We start from the raw sequence: 17531 nt of genomic DNA on the forward strand, positions 1-17531 counted from the left end.
AGAGAAAAAACACACACAATGTGGTTCAATGTATTTATGTTCATAATACCAGTAGATGTCTACGTGCTGTTTGGGCACTTGCCATTCCAGAGTGTTATGCACTCACCCCTCCTCTGTTCTTTTTGTTCAATCAGCCTTGCTCCCCCACGCGCCCCACCCCCCTCCCCTGCTTGAGTAATGGCCTGCGTCGCCTTCTTGTCACTATGAGAGGTGGTGCTGCATGGCTTGCCTCTGTCCTCCTGTTTCCATGCGTGTCCTTTCAACCGACTAGGCAATCCCAGCTGATATCTCTATTGACCGCGATTTAGCTGATACCGCTGCAGTCTCCCTTTCCTTGCCCCCCCCCCCACCTTGCAATCTCTCTCCCTCTCCATTTGTCCCATCTCCTCTACCTTCAATTTCTCCACTTTGTCTCTCCGTTTCTGATAATGTGTTCATCCTATCAAGTGTCAATATACTCTCAATTCATCTTGCCATCATATTTCCCCACCCAAAAAACTCGGGCAGCTCTGAGACTGTCAGAATACCTCCGAACTCCGATCAGTCACAGCTAGGAATAAGTTCTGCATGGTTAGGCAGCATGAGAGCAGAGAGCTATGAGCTCTCCAACAGAGGGGTGACTTGTATACAGATATGAGGTGAACTCATCAGGCAGAGGAACAAATTGATTTGTAGTGTTAAAACAGCAAAGGTAGGGAATGCAATGCTGGGAAAAGAGGGGCTTTGGATGCAAGGCATCGATGTGTTCAAAATGGATTACACACCATCGCCTGTAGCTTCGTCTTCCTAATGCAGTGAGCTGCATTATATCATTTTGACAGGTATTTGTGTTTCTATCATTCATGCCTAGTGTAGCTCTCAAGTCTTTATGTTACAAGCACGTCCATACCAATACCCCTGTGTTCATTCTGTAACAGCTCTGACAGCTCACCTAAATCAGGCTCCTCCTCTGCAGTATGATTCCTACGTGTTACTGCCAGGACCTGCAAGCCAGTGCGCTGTGAATCTGTAGCATGTATTTATTCACACAGCCCATTTTCTTGCCTCACTATTTCCCTGTGTGTTTGCACCGTGGCTGCCTGTTTTCTCTTTCGCTGTCTCTTCCTGTCTCTCCCTCCCTCCTGCTATCGCTCACCCACCCTTTCTCCCCCCCGCCTCACTCATTTGCTCACAGACTCTCTTTCTCAGACACACACAAACACACACACAGAGGCACATGCTGTGCCTCGCTGGATCAGAGCCTCTGACTACAGTATGCCTTCAGAAGAGCTCCTTTATCACGCGTTCATTAGACCACAACTCCAAGCCAAGTTTGTTATTTCTGGGGTCCAGGCTATCCTGGAATTTCACCCATCCGGGATTCATTATGATACGACGGTTCTTTTCAATTAGCATAATTTTTGCTGCAGCAGTGCAATGCAACATTTCAGTGTCTGCTATCCAAGCCATTTCATCTGAGGAGAATTACCTTCCCTCCTCCAGAGACAGACACATGCAGCTGTCACGTTAACCGTCTCTCAGTCAGAGGCAGTACAGCAGATGTGGACGAGGTAACGGGAGAGGAGAAAGGAAAAAAGGAGCAGCAGTGAGGGGAATGCAGCAGTAGTCTTTACTGCATGAGACTGAGCAGGTGGAGCGCGAGGGAAGGATCATACGTGCATTTGAAATAGAAACACTCGCGTGTGGATCTCTGGCGTACTAGAGGTGGATTTGCTGCGTCTGTGAGAGAGTGATTGAGGAGTTACTGAGAAATTATTTATTTATTTTCTGGAATTTCTCCTTTACCGCGCTGCTGCAGATACTGCTCCCTCTCTCCCCCTCCTTCTCTCACTCTCTCTCTATCTCTCTTTCTCTGTCTCTCCCCCTCCCTATGTCTGTTCTCTTCTCTTTCTCTGGCTAAAGGGGAACAAAAGCGCTGGTTTCTGCATCACCCTTCATCGCCGCATCTTCACTTGCGCGTATTTTTATCTCCTTGTCCTTTTTGCTTAATGAAATGATCCAGTTTCCAACGGAAGCGTGTTATGTCTTCTCCTGCGGTGGAGGGGCACTCTTCTTAGTGGGCAGGCTCAGCTGCCCTGAAGCTCTACCTGTGGGCGATGGAGACTCTTATCAGAATTCTTGTCACATGAAGCTGTGTCCTGCTACTTTTCATGCCTAAATATCATGGTCGAGCAACATGCCGGCTTGAAATCGCGGGTGGATTCATCTCCATTCTTTATTTGGATGTGTATCTCTTCTGCATTTTGGATACACTCGGCTCACTTTCTGAAGAATGTGCTTTTGGATGCTTTTCAATGAGGTTTTAACGCTGGCTTTTCTGTGCAGTAGACATCTTGTAATGGCACAATGATAACCAAAAATATATAAGTTGCTCCTCAGTTTCTTCCACAAGAACATTCATTGGATTTTGACTGTTTTCTTGAATCCATTTTTGTTGTTTTTAATTTTCTCACAAATTAAAAGGATATTTTGCCATCATCAACCAAACTAAGGGATTATGAAGGAAATGCTCCCAGATTGTCACTGAGATGCCCTGTGGTCTTCAAGTTGAACTGTCAGAGACCAAAGCTTGGCTAAGTTCTCTGTCCTGGGCCCATGAGGATCTAATATACATGGGTAGACTCTTTGCAGCCACCCCTGTGCTCGGACAGCGGAGCAGCTGGTCATGCTGTAGCCTAGGCATGGGCCTAAGTTATTGTTCAAGACTAGCCTTCTGGTTCACCTTGCTAACTATACTCCCCATCCAGACTGGAACAGCACGTGTGTCTTCTAGTCTCAGCACCACGCACCATGTCCACCATTTTCACAATAAGCATGGCACTGTTCCTATTGCCATCAACAGGATGCCTTTTCTTACCAGAGGAGGCCATGGTAAGATATTTCCCTCCAACATTCTCAACTTGATGTTTGCTGTCTCACTAATGCGTACTGTTGCTCTAATAAGAGTTAGATATGAGCATGATGTTGCCATCTGACACATTTGTGGCATTTTAGAGGTAAAAAGGGTTTTGTTGTTCCCATGTATTGGTGGCACCATTGGTGGTTCTATTGTGACAGAGGGATAATGGATCCTTCACTAACTCTGGATTTGCTGCAGCCTCTGTGCATCATTAGACCCCTTTATCTAGCCATAAGTGTCAGTAGTGGTCGTCCTTCCTCATGTTGCTTTTGCCAGTGGAGCTCTATTTGGTATTTTGCAAATGCACATCAACGGCGTGATGAATCTGTCATTGCAAATCTCTTTATCTTGTTCCATGAGGTTCTTGTTTATGTAAGCGGCGTAATGCACTCCCATGGATCTGGTTTTGTGTCAAAGGTGATTTCCACAGCACCCTGTAATTAATGGCTTGTCACTACATTTACCGGCCTAATGAGATTATATGGAAAATAAAGCCAATCTCTTTGATTTTCCTTGGGTGCTTAACATATAGAACAATCATCACAGGAGCTATGGCAACAATGTTTTCCAACTTCATATAAAAATCTGTCTCGATAATCTGTTTTACATTGTGCAATTTCAACTGAGGGATATAAAGTATTGACCTATCCTCAACAATCTACGTAAAATTGGCCACGCTACTTGAATTGGCTCCTTCAAAGTGCTGACACCAAAGTCATTGCTCCCTTTTATTTGCACTTTGAAATTTCTGTCCAAAGACTCAATTTTACGTCCTATAAAAAGAGGCTCAGTGGATTTGTAGTGTCTTTTTCATGGCAGCGGTTTTGTCAATCACAAAAGGGGCTAAAAATGTGGTGAATACGTCTGCGCTATTACAGCCATATCATTCTGGACCAGGCTTTAACAGGCACAGCACAGCCTGTGATCAAACAGGCCAATAAAAAAAACACTTCAAAGAACTCACTGATAAACTTTCATTTACCTCTATTGTAGATTTTGTACTGTAGGTTATTCTGAAGTATGTGCTTCAGAACAAGAAATTCAATTTACTGCTACATAAATGATGCAGACAGTACTTATGATCTACAATGCAATAATGCGCTGTGTAGAATGCATGTGCAGATTGGTTTACATTGATTGGCATAATGTTCTGAGTTATATAACCGTTATTAAAGAACCATGAGCCATTTAAATAATAAATATAACTTAGAACTATCATAAATGCCAAAATGATGTCAACTAAACAGTCATTTTCGGACACTTGCTTTCATTTAACTGATATGCATGTGTGTGTGCCGAGGCTAGTCAAAGACTTCTAGAGGCCCCTGGGCTACGGCTATTTATAGGCCACCTACCCTGCTGCAATGCCTCACACTCCTCATCCTAAACACATGTAATATTACACTATACTGGTTACAGCATATGGCACGCTCTTACACAGACACAGACTGGAACAATAATGAGAACAAAATGATCTGAGTGTATCTAAGAGGAGTCATTCAGGTCATGGAACAGCAAGAAGCACCAAGTGAAATAGCAGGATCACTCGCCAGCGAATTAATCAGAGGTATTCAAGTTGTGAAAGAATGCCAAGTCTTTAGAGCTGCAATGATTAGACGATTAATTGATTAGTCATTGCCAGAAAATTCATCTGTAACCGTTTTGAATGTTTATTAATTGTTGAAGTTTTAAAGTCATTTTAAGATAAAACGCCAACTATGCTGTGGTTCCAGCTTCTCCAATGTGAAGATTTGCTGATTTATATCATTGTAAACATAATCTCTGTGGGTTTTCCACTATAAATAAGACAAGACAAGCCATGTGAAGACGTCAGCTTGGATTGAGGTAAACTTAGATGGGAATGTCACACATTCTGACATTTTATAGACTAAACAATTAATCAATTCATTTAGAAAATAATTGGTGTATTTATACATTTTTTACATGAAATTGCAATGCATGTCCATTGATTCAGTAATCAATGCTGCATATTTAGCTAACACACTTCTTATGGCTCAGTTTCCATTGGTCCATGAGAAGCCCTGAACTGTCCAGTTAAGGCATTGTATCTGGGTTGTTATGAATAACAGATGATGTTTCCATGTGCCAAACAAAATACCCTACATGAGTGCACCAGATATTAAAAGGACTTTAATAAGAATGCCAACACATTGACTGAATGATTTCCCACATCAGGGGAATCCAAATCCCAATTTGAGACATGTTATGTAACTAATGGGCTTACTGTCTTCTACCGTTCGTATTACCCTGCAGTGCCATGATAACTCAGAGGGTTTTATTTATTTTGTGTAACCATCCTCAACTAGTCATGGGGATGCTTCTTAAATGTGATGTTGTTGTTTCAGAGCAGGTTTAATGCAGTGTTGTTGTTGTTTTTTAACTAACCCCGTAACCGCTACACTGCAAGAGAGCGAGCCAATATTCTGACCCTCGGTGCCAAAGACCTTGTATGCTCTCAACTGGAATTCAAGAAAGTTTGAACTGTAGCTGACCCCTCATCACAGCCTCATGTTTAACACACTCAGTGAAAATGTGCTGCACTTCATTCTCCTGGGCCCCCATGTTGGTGTAAGAACTGTCTGGCTGTAGCAAGGCAACACGCAACTAATGCTTCCAGAGAAATGTCTCGAGTGGAGGAAATGGTTTAGTGAGCTTCTTTCACTCATGATTTTTTTGAGCACAATTCAATATGTGTTAAACAGAAAGCCTAGCCTATCCTTATCCTTATCAAAGTGTAAAAGAAAAAAAAATACTTTGCCCAGTGTCTCATTGCAGTCCAACAAAACACCATCTTTGTTTTTTTGAGCTGCAGAAAGGGAAAGCAGAAGGGACAGCGGTATCAAAAGGTCTATCAGTGAGGGCTCAATATCCTCTAGGTCACATATTACATTACCCTCAAAGATGCAGGCCTGCATGCATGCATACACACACACACACACACACACACACACACACACAAATGTACAATCATACATATACACACAGACAACCAATAAAAACAACCTTAGCAGAAAAGCAATAGAAACAACAGAAACTCTCTCCCCCATGTATGCTCAGCTGCTGCTTTTGAATTTGACTGTTTAACTGATATTTATACTTATATTATCATCATCATCATTGCTGTTCTGAAACTGAATACTAATGTGTTGATTGCACTTGTCATTTTGCGTGTTTCCCAAAACACATTGATGTTGAAAGTGGACAAGGCAAAGTACGGCATGTTAGAGTAGATATCAGATACCAAGGTCACCACTGCTCTGCTCTAGATCTGCAGCAAAGCAGAACAAACAGGACAATGTGAACTGAAGAGAAGAAAGCATTCACTGTAATAGATAAAAGATAGACTGAGACACTGAAAGAAATGCATGAGCTGATCTTTTTTGATTAAGTAAAAGTACCGATACTACACTGGAAAGATACTTCAATAAAAATGCTACTTAAGTAAAATCACAGAAATGTTATTAGTATCAAAAGTAGAAGTACTTGTTATGCTGAAACAAGTGCAAGTACACAATATCTGCAATCAAGCATTCACACACTCACAACCTAGCAAACACTTGACCTCCATGCCGAATTTTACCGTCCTAGGATGAAAACTGTGCCCGCCAAAAGGTAGTGAAATGTTTGTGGACCTACAGAGCGAGCTATAGAACTGCTGCTCGCAGCTAAAAATACTCAATGAGGTCATTCATAGGGAACAAAGAAGAAGTGCTCACCACTAGTTAAACTCTGAAGGTAATGTACTTGTGTGTTGTCAACATGGACATCTTTAGTAGCACATGAAGTAGAAGTCTTCATTATGGTTGCACAGTATATGAGGGATGGTGGGAGACCTGCATTGTCTTGTCTTCCATGTGGAACATTTGAGTTTGTTGCATTAATACATGGACTGTATTAATGCATGTATATGTACAGAGAGGACTTCATGGTGGTCTATTTAAGTACGGGAGTGTTAGAGAAAATCATGTTTTCTTTATTAAGTACGTTATAGGTTACATTGCCCTGCTACTCCATTATATTGTATTGTTAGCTTCTGCTTCCTTATCAGACATCTTGATATTAAGATTCTGACTCTATTATTGTGCAGGAACAAAGTAATCATTAGGTAGAAATTGCTTCCATTCCACCAGAAGAAGTCATAAAGTGGGGCTTGAACCTTCTACTATAAATATAACCTCATATTTGTCATCAAGTTCTTGATGGTATGTCTTGTTACATGCTGAAATTCTTGCCAAGATTATGAAAGAGTAGTAGCTTGTAAAAAGTAAAGCAGAAGTGCTCCATCAACAATGAGTGTACCTGCTTCAAAATTGATTTCTAGAAAACCTCTTTAGTCATATTGAAGAGAAGATCTAGCCGTGCGGATTTTGCAGTGAAATCACTTGAAGTCCTCAAAATCCTCAAGAAAATAATCTCTCTTTTTTTCTCTAATGGTTTGACCAGTGTGCAAACAACATCATACATGTTCCTTTATCCAGTATATAAGCAATATAGAGTTGCCTATCACTTTATATCACTTTGTATCAAATGTATATTTCAGGGTGTCAGAAATCACATTTGTTTAACACTCCAGCAAACTCTCCCCGAGCAGCTACCTTGTCAGAAATGCAACAAAAGAACAGCAGGTGTATCTGTTTACAGCCTATCCAAACAAACTCGCATTGTTTTGTTTGGTAGATGCTTTTTTGACTAATGATTGTTTGATGTTTATTGCTTCACAATAAAAGCCACCCTGTGCCTTGCCAGTTAAATTGTTAAAATGTGAAACAGCAATTAGTAGGAAATGTGTAGTTTGCATAAACAGTCATCTAAAAGAATATTTCACATTTTGAGCATTGCTCCTCGAAATATTGTCCGACACATGATGGACTTTTTATTTTATTTTTATCAAAATCGATGCAGTAGAGCCAGAGATATCGTCTTTTTCTTATTCCGGGCATTCACTCTTCTCGTCGAAACCTGGTGCCGACTTTTCCCCACAATGCACCTCCACCGCCAACAACTCGATCAGAGATTCGGGTGTGTTAGACTTGTAGCTAATGTAGCCTTGAGCTGTAGCCTCAAGCAGAGATGAACAGGGAGCTACAGAAGTCTGGTAAACTCTCTTCTCTCTAACTCCACGCTCCAACACATTTTCTTTCATTTTCCAACTTCTAATATTTAGACCAAGCTGATATTTAATTTATATAGATTAGATAGGAGCCGCGAAACGTTTTATATGACTTTATTCACATATCCACTACAGCTATAGATGGGATGGGATGGGATGAGAAGATGATTTGAACAAAGACAACTGACACAACCTTACAAATATTCCTGAGACATAAATCTGAAAAGCTGTAAAATAAATAAATAAAATAAAGCCCTCAAGTCATAAAAGCTAGAGGAGGAAGCATTACTGCAGTATTTCAAAATTGTGTTTGAGTTCAGTTTCACCACGACCAAAATCATCTTAAGTTGAGAGGGAGAAAACCCTAACATTATTATAGAAGAAGGGGTCGTTTGAGGCGCTCTGAGGTGCAGACGTTCAATTTGAGAACTGACAGTCTGGATACATCTTGCTGATCGGAGACAGCAATTGCACCATAATACAGCTGAACCTGTATGTGCCAGCTGCATCTGCAGTTGTTCATAATACCTTCAGTATGGCTTTTTAATTGATCAAATTGAGTTGATTTGAATCCTGAAGTGTGTCGTCGCTGTATGTGATGCCTCTTTCTAATTTGAACAACTTGAAGGCCGTAAGTCCTCTCTGTCAGGCTTTAAGCCGCCCCATTCATTTTCATCATTTCACTGAGCTGTATTTAATAGACCATGGCATAAGTGTGCCTCACATGACAATAAATTCTAACTTAATATCTCTCCATAACTCTCCATTTCTGCAAAACTGCTCACAGTATAGAGATTTATGTGAATTCATATTCTTAATCAATCAGTTTTGTTTTTCCAGTAAAGTGCCCTTGTTGAACTGTCTTTGCCTAATACTGTATACTGTGCTGCACTTACTTACCCTACTGAGTCCATTCAGAAACCATAGGAATACTCAAGTATAAATATACTCTACTGGTAGGGTAATTAAATTACTCTAATTGACTATTTATTCCACTGCCTTGTGTTTATAATGCTCCACCTGACACGAGTTCCCTTTGTATGATTATTTTTCAGGCTCTTAGAATCCTAATTAGTAATATTGTGAGAGCTAATACTCTCTCACACTCACTCAGGCCACAGTAAGTGTCTGATTCTCTAAGACGAGAAGCTCAGGGAAGAGCGTTAGAACCTTTTCACATCCAAACTCTTATGTGTGATGCAAATTATCACCAGCGTCTCCTCCGAGCATGTATTCAGCTGGCTGAGAGCACAAATGAAAAGGACAGGATGTTTGAGTGGGTAGCATGAGTCTTGGCACAAACAAATAATCCATACTGTTGCATTTGTTGTGTATAGATCTCATAAGACACGACAACACCCAATCATGGCTGCTTTATAGACATTTTGAGCTTCATTTACACCATCACAGTGCCTATAAAAAGAAGAACTATCACCCTATGATTCTGCTGACCTCTGTAATGTATTAAACCAACAACAAGGCTGCAATATGTCTACAATTACATTTTTACTGTGACTATGTGGCTATTGCACCACCTATATAATATTCATGAATAATATGGTAGACATCAAGGGTATAACAACGCCTGTGCACAGTATAATTAATTACCCATGTTTCCAACTAATGATGATGTGATATACGGCACACATCGCAGTTGAGAAGCTCCAAGGGGGCCCTGTTATTCGAGCACAGATGCATTGTATGGCCATGAGAGACGGGCAGAGTGCTCCCGTGAGATAGCTGGCAGAGAGAGAGGAGAGCTGCTTCAAGGGAGAGAACTGTGATGTTTATAGTCGTAATCTTAACAAGACTGATTTACTGCATGCTTTATTTGATGCAGGTCCACCACAGAGAGGAGATAGCAGGATTCGGAAGTGGGAGGCAGAAAGGTGTAATGAAATGCTTTAATGTTATGATTAATGCAGGAGCTACTGCCGTCTTTAGACAGATGCTTCCCTGATTTCCTGCAGGTGTATTAGTATTCCATATTTCATGATGCACATTACAAAGATGCGTGTTAACTCCTATTCACCCTTTGACTTTCCCTTTGTGTGCTCATGTTCCCGCACTGCACAAAACACTCCAGTTCCCATGTTCATTAGCTGTTTGTAGCGAGGTGTCTCCCTGACAAGAGAAAACCTTTGTCTTTCATCGGAAGAAATCATTATCTTAGTTCCCAATAGTGTAATAAAATAATAATAATACGTGCAATTCATAGTTTTAAATGTGAAAACCATAACCACATGTAGCCTGTGAATTTCTGCCACATTCGTGCTATGTTATGTATTGTAATGAGGACGTCCTCGTTAAAGATAGCGTGCTCTTAACGGCCTTCCCTGTTTAAATAAAGGTTATAATAGTAAAGATTCGCTATAATTACGAGTTTCAAACTTCCAGGTCGTAATTCTGACTGGGAAATTTTGATCTTTACGATGTATCCCACTTGGTACTTACTAACTAACGGAGTGCCTGAAAATTCAAGACCCCAGAACTTTATTGTCATTATGCACAAAATTAGAGTTGTGTCAGCCTCAAATGGTGCATTGGACAATAACGAAAAGAGGCTAATATAGTCACAAAACAGTAGACTGTGGAGCTCAGCGCCACCATCAAATGTTGTTAAAGGTCTATGTAATTAAACCCACATTTAATGCTTATGGTGTTAGATTGTCATTGCACAGTATTCTCACACAACGTGTCTTGATGACATGAACTCTCTAGTTGTGATTATGAGAATCTTTCCCATCTCTATCATCCATCTGATAGCATGAAAACACATTATCACATGCAGAATCATATGAAATTGACATGAGATGTCTTTCATTTCACATGTAAAATGTCGTAAAATTGTGAATTAGTTTAAAAACAATTCACGTATATATAAATGAATGTGTTTTCTTGTAAACTGCTTGCCAATAGCTTTGTTACGGTCAAAATGATCCCGTATTTTGAATAGTGACATTTTTTACTGAACGTAATGTGTGTAATGCTTCATCAAGACCTGGTTTCAGGCATCCAAAATTGGGTAAAAAAGGTTCATGGGGTTTATCCTATTCAAGTTATATTGCATAGTGAAATTTGAAATGAGCCTTGATATGAAATTGGGTCTAAGGATGGACCACATTATGCCTTGCCTGCTTTTTTATTTTCACAAGAAAAAGCAAAACTAGAAATCATGAAGGGTTGTATGGTGTAATGAAATGCTATATTAAAGCCTGTGTGAAGCTTTTTTAGATTGTTGTAGTTTGTGCTATTTGAGAAGTACAACATACGATACATTATCAACCAGTAGTATTTGATGCAGGGCTGTTTCATCATTATGTTGTGTCCAAAAATCCATTACACGTCTGTGTTAAAAGCAAAAAGGTCTAAACTCTCAAACAGAAACAAGAGCGATTTCATGGAGCAGAAATGAAGGCTATTAGAAGGCCAGGTGCAGATAACATTCACTGGAAGGAAGTAACCAATAAAACCACTCATTAAGACTCCTTGATGTAACTAATGTCAATCCCAGACATGAACTAAGATAACCTCAGTAAGAAATAATTTGGTTTGAAACAAACCTGCGCGCTGAGTGGCCACAATACCGTTCAGAAGAGTACTCAAGTGTTTTTACACGTTGAAATTGAGGCTACAATTTTCTCCCAATTGTCTTCCTGTGCTCCACGTAAGAGATTCAGGTGTTTTTTTAGTTTTATAACAAACCCAGAGTAGCATGTATTTGCGATGTACTAGTAAAGCAATTGTAGTTTCTTCTGTAACATAATGTTTTCATCTGAGGATGGCAGTGTGTCTTTCTATAACACCTGCAGTCGTAACTCCGTGAAAAGAACTTAGATTTGACTCATCTTAAACTTGCATGGATTGTATAAAATGGATTCTCGCTCTGAGTTTGCTGCTTTCACACAAATGAAAGAATGTTGCTAATTCATATTTAATCAAACAATCTGAGGTTACTGAGAGGTTAGGAAAAAGTCACATCACATCGTAAGAAAGGTGTCTGGTTTACAAGCTGATCAGCAAATGGATTTTAGCACAAAGCCTGCGTGGATTTTCTCGGCGATCTCAGCAATTCCAGCAAGACTTGTAAATGAATGATTAACACCAACATGTCTCCTTCATCTCAAGGAGACCGGAATCATTTTGGGTGCAGATGAATAACTTTCATGATAAAAGTTTAAGCAGACACTATTGCTTTGCCATTCACCTGCTTGACACTGTATGAACAGGTGCATTTCAATTAGGTTTAAATCAATGTTTTTCACATTTTATAGGTGAATTGGACAGCATTATTATGTATCCCGTGTATCTGGATGTTGCATGGACGATGCCTCTGTATGTATCAGCAACAACAATGGTTCAGGGTCAAAACATGTAAACAAGCGTGGGCGCTCTCATAAAATATAAATTGCATACACAACATAGCCTGAGAAATGCTGTAATCGCTGTAGATTGTTTGACAAAGAGATCAGATGGTCTTTTTGAAGAGACAAGGTGAATAATAATTACAGTAAATGATACATTGTTCATGTTAGAAAACAGCTATGTGCTCATAAACCTGACAAGAAAGTGTTGGTGATTTGTATGATGGATAATGTGAAATCCTGTTAAATAAAAAAATAGACGACTAAATGTATTCAAAACTGTTAATATAATCTTTTTTCTCCCATCCTGGATTATGTATTATTTGTGTCTGTAATAGCATTGCAGTCACAGCTATGCCCTGATGTTTGGATGTTGGACCCAGCCTCAGTGTTTGCAGTGAGAGCCATGTGTTATCATGATAAAACGGTAGTCATTTGTTTACATCTGTGAATGTTGAGCTTCATCTTACTTTGTAAATTAGGCTACTTAACTGTGATTTAAGAGTAAAGCAGACCTCTTTAATAAATCGTCCCTCCTGCTTTCTCTCTGCCTGAATGAAAAATGAATGATAGCGTCTGTGCAGAGCAGTGGGGTGGGGTGGGGGGGTGCTGGCTGTTATGAGAGGAGGAATCTAAATCTCATCTTCATACTGGGCATGGTACTTAAAGTCAAAATAACAACGTGTAACAAATCACTCTTTTATTTCTCTGTCTGTGTTTTTCCCCAGCTGGGACCACGTACATCTTTGGGAAAGGAGGGGCTCTCATCACATTCACCTGGGCCCCCAATGAGCGTCCGAGCACCCGAGCCGACCGGTTAGCCGTGGGCTTCAGCACTCAGCAGAAGGATGCCATCTTGGTGCGAGTGGAGAGCACCCATGGGCTCGGAGACTATCTTCAGCTGCACATAGTAAGTATGGGAAGCAGAGTTTGGGGCTTTAAGCATAAATGTCACTTTCCACAATATGATCTAAAGCTACTTTCCTTTTCTGGTTTCAAAATCCAGAAAACAGGACATTACTTACATTCCCAGAATTTAGAGGTACACGAGATGTAAGAATGATTATGCAGAGAGATGTCAGTCAGATATGTTTTGCCATATTTTAGTTCCTTTCTAATTTGTCAACAAGACAATGGACTCATACAAGCTGCGTCCAAAAGCTCCAAATCCTGTTGTGAATATTTAAAAGAAAACTTAATGATCTGTAAAGGCAACAAGGCGCAAACAACCCTTAATAGCACTTATGCTCATTGATATTGTGCTATGTATTGTATTACTCTGTGTATATGGACCCAAAGAAGCATCATATTTATGATAATAAAAGTCATAAAAGAAACACAAAATTCTTATATCTCGTGAAAATCAGGACCAGTGAGCAGCTAACTGGAACAGTGGGAACTAGAGCACTCTGTAAACACAAAATAAACATTTGATCATTTTCTACCATTGGCTTCATAATCCCTGAGCAAATCACGGAGCAACATTAACGAGTAATATTGTCCCGTGTTGCAGTAAGCAGCTGATGACTGAAATTGCAACTCTTTTTACTTTATATTGCTGTAGCAATATGTGCTGAAAGAAGAATATCATACAAGCATTGTCAGTATCATGCAATTATTGTAAAGGGGAGAAAAGACCACAACAGTGACAACGTTGTTTTACCCAAAATGAGGGCAATTATCATAATTTCTCCCTTGATATGTCGATAAAGGCAAAAAGAGGCTTTCTGATTATTGCTGCTACTTCTTCATTAAGTGAAATAAAAAAGAAATGAATATAATTAAACATCTTTAGTCTTTAGTTTTCTAATTGATGTTTTAATTTGAACGCAGTGTTTTGCCACAGTTTGTATGATTCACTGATTCATTTTGTCCAAACATTGAGAGAAAATAGGAACAAATAAATTATGACCAGAAGATAGAGACACAATAGAGCATGAGTCAATAGACAAAGAGAGGTTTTCTGGTGATAAACACGTGTGTCTGTCGGTGAAACCAAGTGACTCATCGGCAGCTGCTAGCAACTGTGTCTTTTCTTGAGGGAAATCAGCCTTTTTAGCATGTCGCCACAGGACAGATGTGCCGTGATGAAGACCAGCGGGGAGATCTGTCAAACGTCTGTGTGTGGTGTAATAATTAAAATCACACCTGTTGTCAAAGCACAGGACAGAAATCGCAACTGGAGTTAGACCCTTATTATCAGACACTTTGTTGTAACCCCGCAGAAAGCTTCGGAAATATCCGATCCTCAGACGCAGAGCATTTTCTGCATATGATATTCATAAATGATTACCAAAGTGCACTGAAATGTTCAGCTACTTCAAAACCTCTTTATGGTGAAAAAGAGGAGAATCTCCAAACGTATTTCGGGCAAATCTACTTAAAAGATAGATTTGAAAACAAGGGGAAAAACATTAATCGTATTCTAAATAAAATAAAACCATCTCTTCATCATTCCCCTCATTACTTTCTATAACACATTGCCAGTTGCTGTTCTTTTGATGATTCAGATTGTTATTCAAATGTGCAAAACATAAGGTCATGTTAATGGCATCACACTCATCATTTACGAAGACTTCCAGAGCCATGCAATACATATTTAGATATTAATTAATGTAGTGCATTGCGTTCTCTATCTCAAGTTGGTATTTTATGATAATGGACTTCAAAGAATAATATGTAGAGGCTAGTCCGCTGCACTTATTAGTTACAACACATGTTTGGTACAAACATCATCCCCTGGATGTTTTTCAAACGGTCTCATTTAAATTGTATTTCCAGTTTTTAAAATGTTAAAGTGACCTTGCCAACCTTGGACTGTTGCTAGTAAAGGCTCAGACGGCTGCGTGCGTGCAAAACCAGCTGAAAAGTTTTATTTTTCCAGCATCTGCCAAGTCCTTGCACTCTGACAGATTGCTTACTTTGACACCTTATTACTGCTCAGCGGAGGGGAATCAAAAAGAGTTCAGAGGTTGTTAAGGTTGTCTTTTTTGTTTTGTCTAACTGAGCTTCAACAAATCGCACCTTCTTGTTTTGTAGCGACCCAAGTTGTCATTTCGTGTAGCAGCTTTGTGCATATTCGGCTATTAATTCCACATTGTATCAGTCTGGCTCCCCCCTCTGCTTGCCCATTGAAGAAGGCAAAGACTGTGGAAAATAAGTGAAGAGAGAAAGATGCTGGTCAAAATGACACTGGCCACAGGGGAGAGTTGAAAATAGTAAAGGAAACAAATGATAAATGAGTTTTATGTGCTACGGGGATTTGGGGCTTTCAGATGCGGTGCCTTAGAACAGAATTCACTTCTTATATATATGCAGTACATCCTCCTCGGATATCAAGCTTTCTATTCAAGGAATAATCACAGTGGAACTTCATGAAACGGCGTAAATCAAGCAATGAAAAGGTCAAAACAAACTACCTTAAAAGTTATAATAAATGCTGGGGCCTTGGAATGAACAGAGCACTTTCATTGCCTTTGAAATGCCCTTGATTGACAGATATTTTCTGAAATTTTTAATGTTTATTGTTGAAATATTTGTTTGTTTTTTGTCTGTGCTGTTTTAATATTGTCTGTGAAGCACTTTTGGGCTGCTCAATTGTATGAAAGGTGTTATATAAATAAAGCTGAGTTGAGTTGAAATATGACTTATTAGAGCAATTGAGATGAAACGTCACATTAGTCTAACACTAGAGAGATCATTTAGAAAAGATTACGTTTTCACTGCTGCAAATGTAGCATCTGATTATCAGAGCTTTTAATGTGTAATTAAAACAGCAAAAAGAATAAACATCACTTATTTGCACAGAAGATTGCCGCATGAAAATGGTCACATGGTTAATTGACAATGTAACTTTGTGGATGGTACATACACAAGCTTCAAAGACCAATTACTCTGTACAAAAGAAAAAAACATATTCACCAGAGAGTACATTAGAGACGCTACTTTCAATCAGTCATGTTTTTAGTGAGGGAATAAAAAGCTCAAACAAAAACAGAGGATTCATTGTGCAAAATGATGACAATTAGAAGCAGCGATGTTACGCAGCAGAGCTTCAAACTACAGGATGATGAAGTTATACAGTAAGCTGATGAGGCTTGGCTGATTCTATAAGTGGATTTTTAATGCATTAATCGGGCAATGGCTTGAGCAATATGGCTCCCAAAATGCTATTCTAAATAGTCTTTTTTAATAAATGTTCTTCGCCGTACTATGTAAGAATGGAAATACTTCACCCAAAACTCATGAATGTGTATATTTCAGAAGGGCGGAGCTCTTCCTGCCTTCTGTGTGTGCCCTCCGAACATTTGGATTCCTCATTTCAAATGTATGATAGATAAGTTAGGCACCAGACTGTGTGCTGTTGTTTACTAAATAGTCTAACTATAAAAAAACGGTTTCCTTTTTTTAAGATTGCAATCAGAGTTTTTTTTCCCACAGCTGAAATACATTTTACTGTAATAACTAGATATCTTCCGATAGAACTGGTTTCAGGGAAAATAGGGGTCTTTGATCAGTTGTGAAATGTATAATGGTTCAAAGGAATTAGAAAACAGCTCACATTATAGTGCAGTGAGCAGTTTGAAGTTTTTTTTCCACTATTTATAACGATCTGTCATTTGCAGCCAGTAATCTGCTTTAATAAGAAATGAATAGACGCTTGTTTCTCAGCATTTAAAAAAGCACTTCACAATTGTTTTTATTTCCTAGGTTGCTTTTATGTTACGTTGTGTTTTATGAGTGTGCTGAATAGGCACTTTATCATATGGGAATAGCAGAGATAAGAAGTCTTAGAATACCCAACATTAAAGATGCAAGCTTCCTATGTGCTCCAGTAAAGAGTCAATTATCCAATGCAGAGAATGAGAGTTGGCTGGTAAAAATAAATAAAAAGAAACTGAGACAGACAGATATGCTTGTCTTCTTGAAAGAATCATGATCTGTCCAGTGTGCTAGGTTTAAAAATGTATCGCATCAAAGAAGAATTGTCAATGCTGTAGGGCTTTTAGGTTTTCTTTTTCGTCTCATTAAACTTCATATTACACTTTATATTAAGAGACATATATTCACCATTAGGTAGTTGCTTATTAACATGCATATTTGTAGCATATTGGCTCTGTATTATTCATTTTAAAGC

General features: G+C 39.3%; 1 protein-coding gene across 5 annotated transcripts in view; it reads left to right on the forward strand.

Moving 5' to 3' along the window:
* Positions 1-17531, forward strand: part of LOC115018473 (neurexin-2-like) — a 122636-nt gene that overhangs the window by 90418 nt on the left and 14687 nt on the right. For 4 of the 5 annotated variants that reach the window (XM_029447432.1, XM_029447431.1, XM_029447429.1 and 1 more), the window contains one exon: positions 13123-13304. In XM_029447432.1, coding sequence (XP_029303292.1) covers positions 13123-13304 — 182 coding nt within the window. Of the gene's footprint in view, positions 1-1249; positions 2872-13122; positions 13305-17531 lie in introns of those variants that run through there. The other variant, XM_029447433.1, reaches the window with a different exon arrangement.

The sequence above is a fragment of the Cottoperca gobio genome, chromosome 14, assembly GCF_900634415.1.
Source record: "Cottoperca gobio chromosome 14, fCotGob3.1, whole genome shotgun sequence".
Taxonomy (NCBI): Eukaryota; Metazoa; Chordata; class Actinopteri; order Perciformes; family Bovichtidae; genus Cottoperca; species Cottoperca gobio.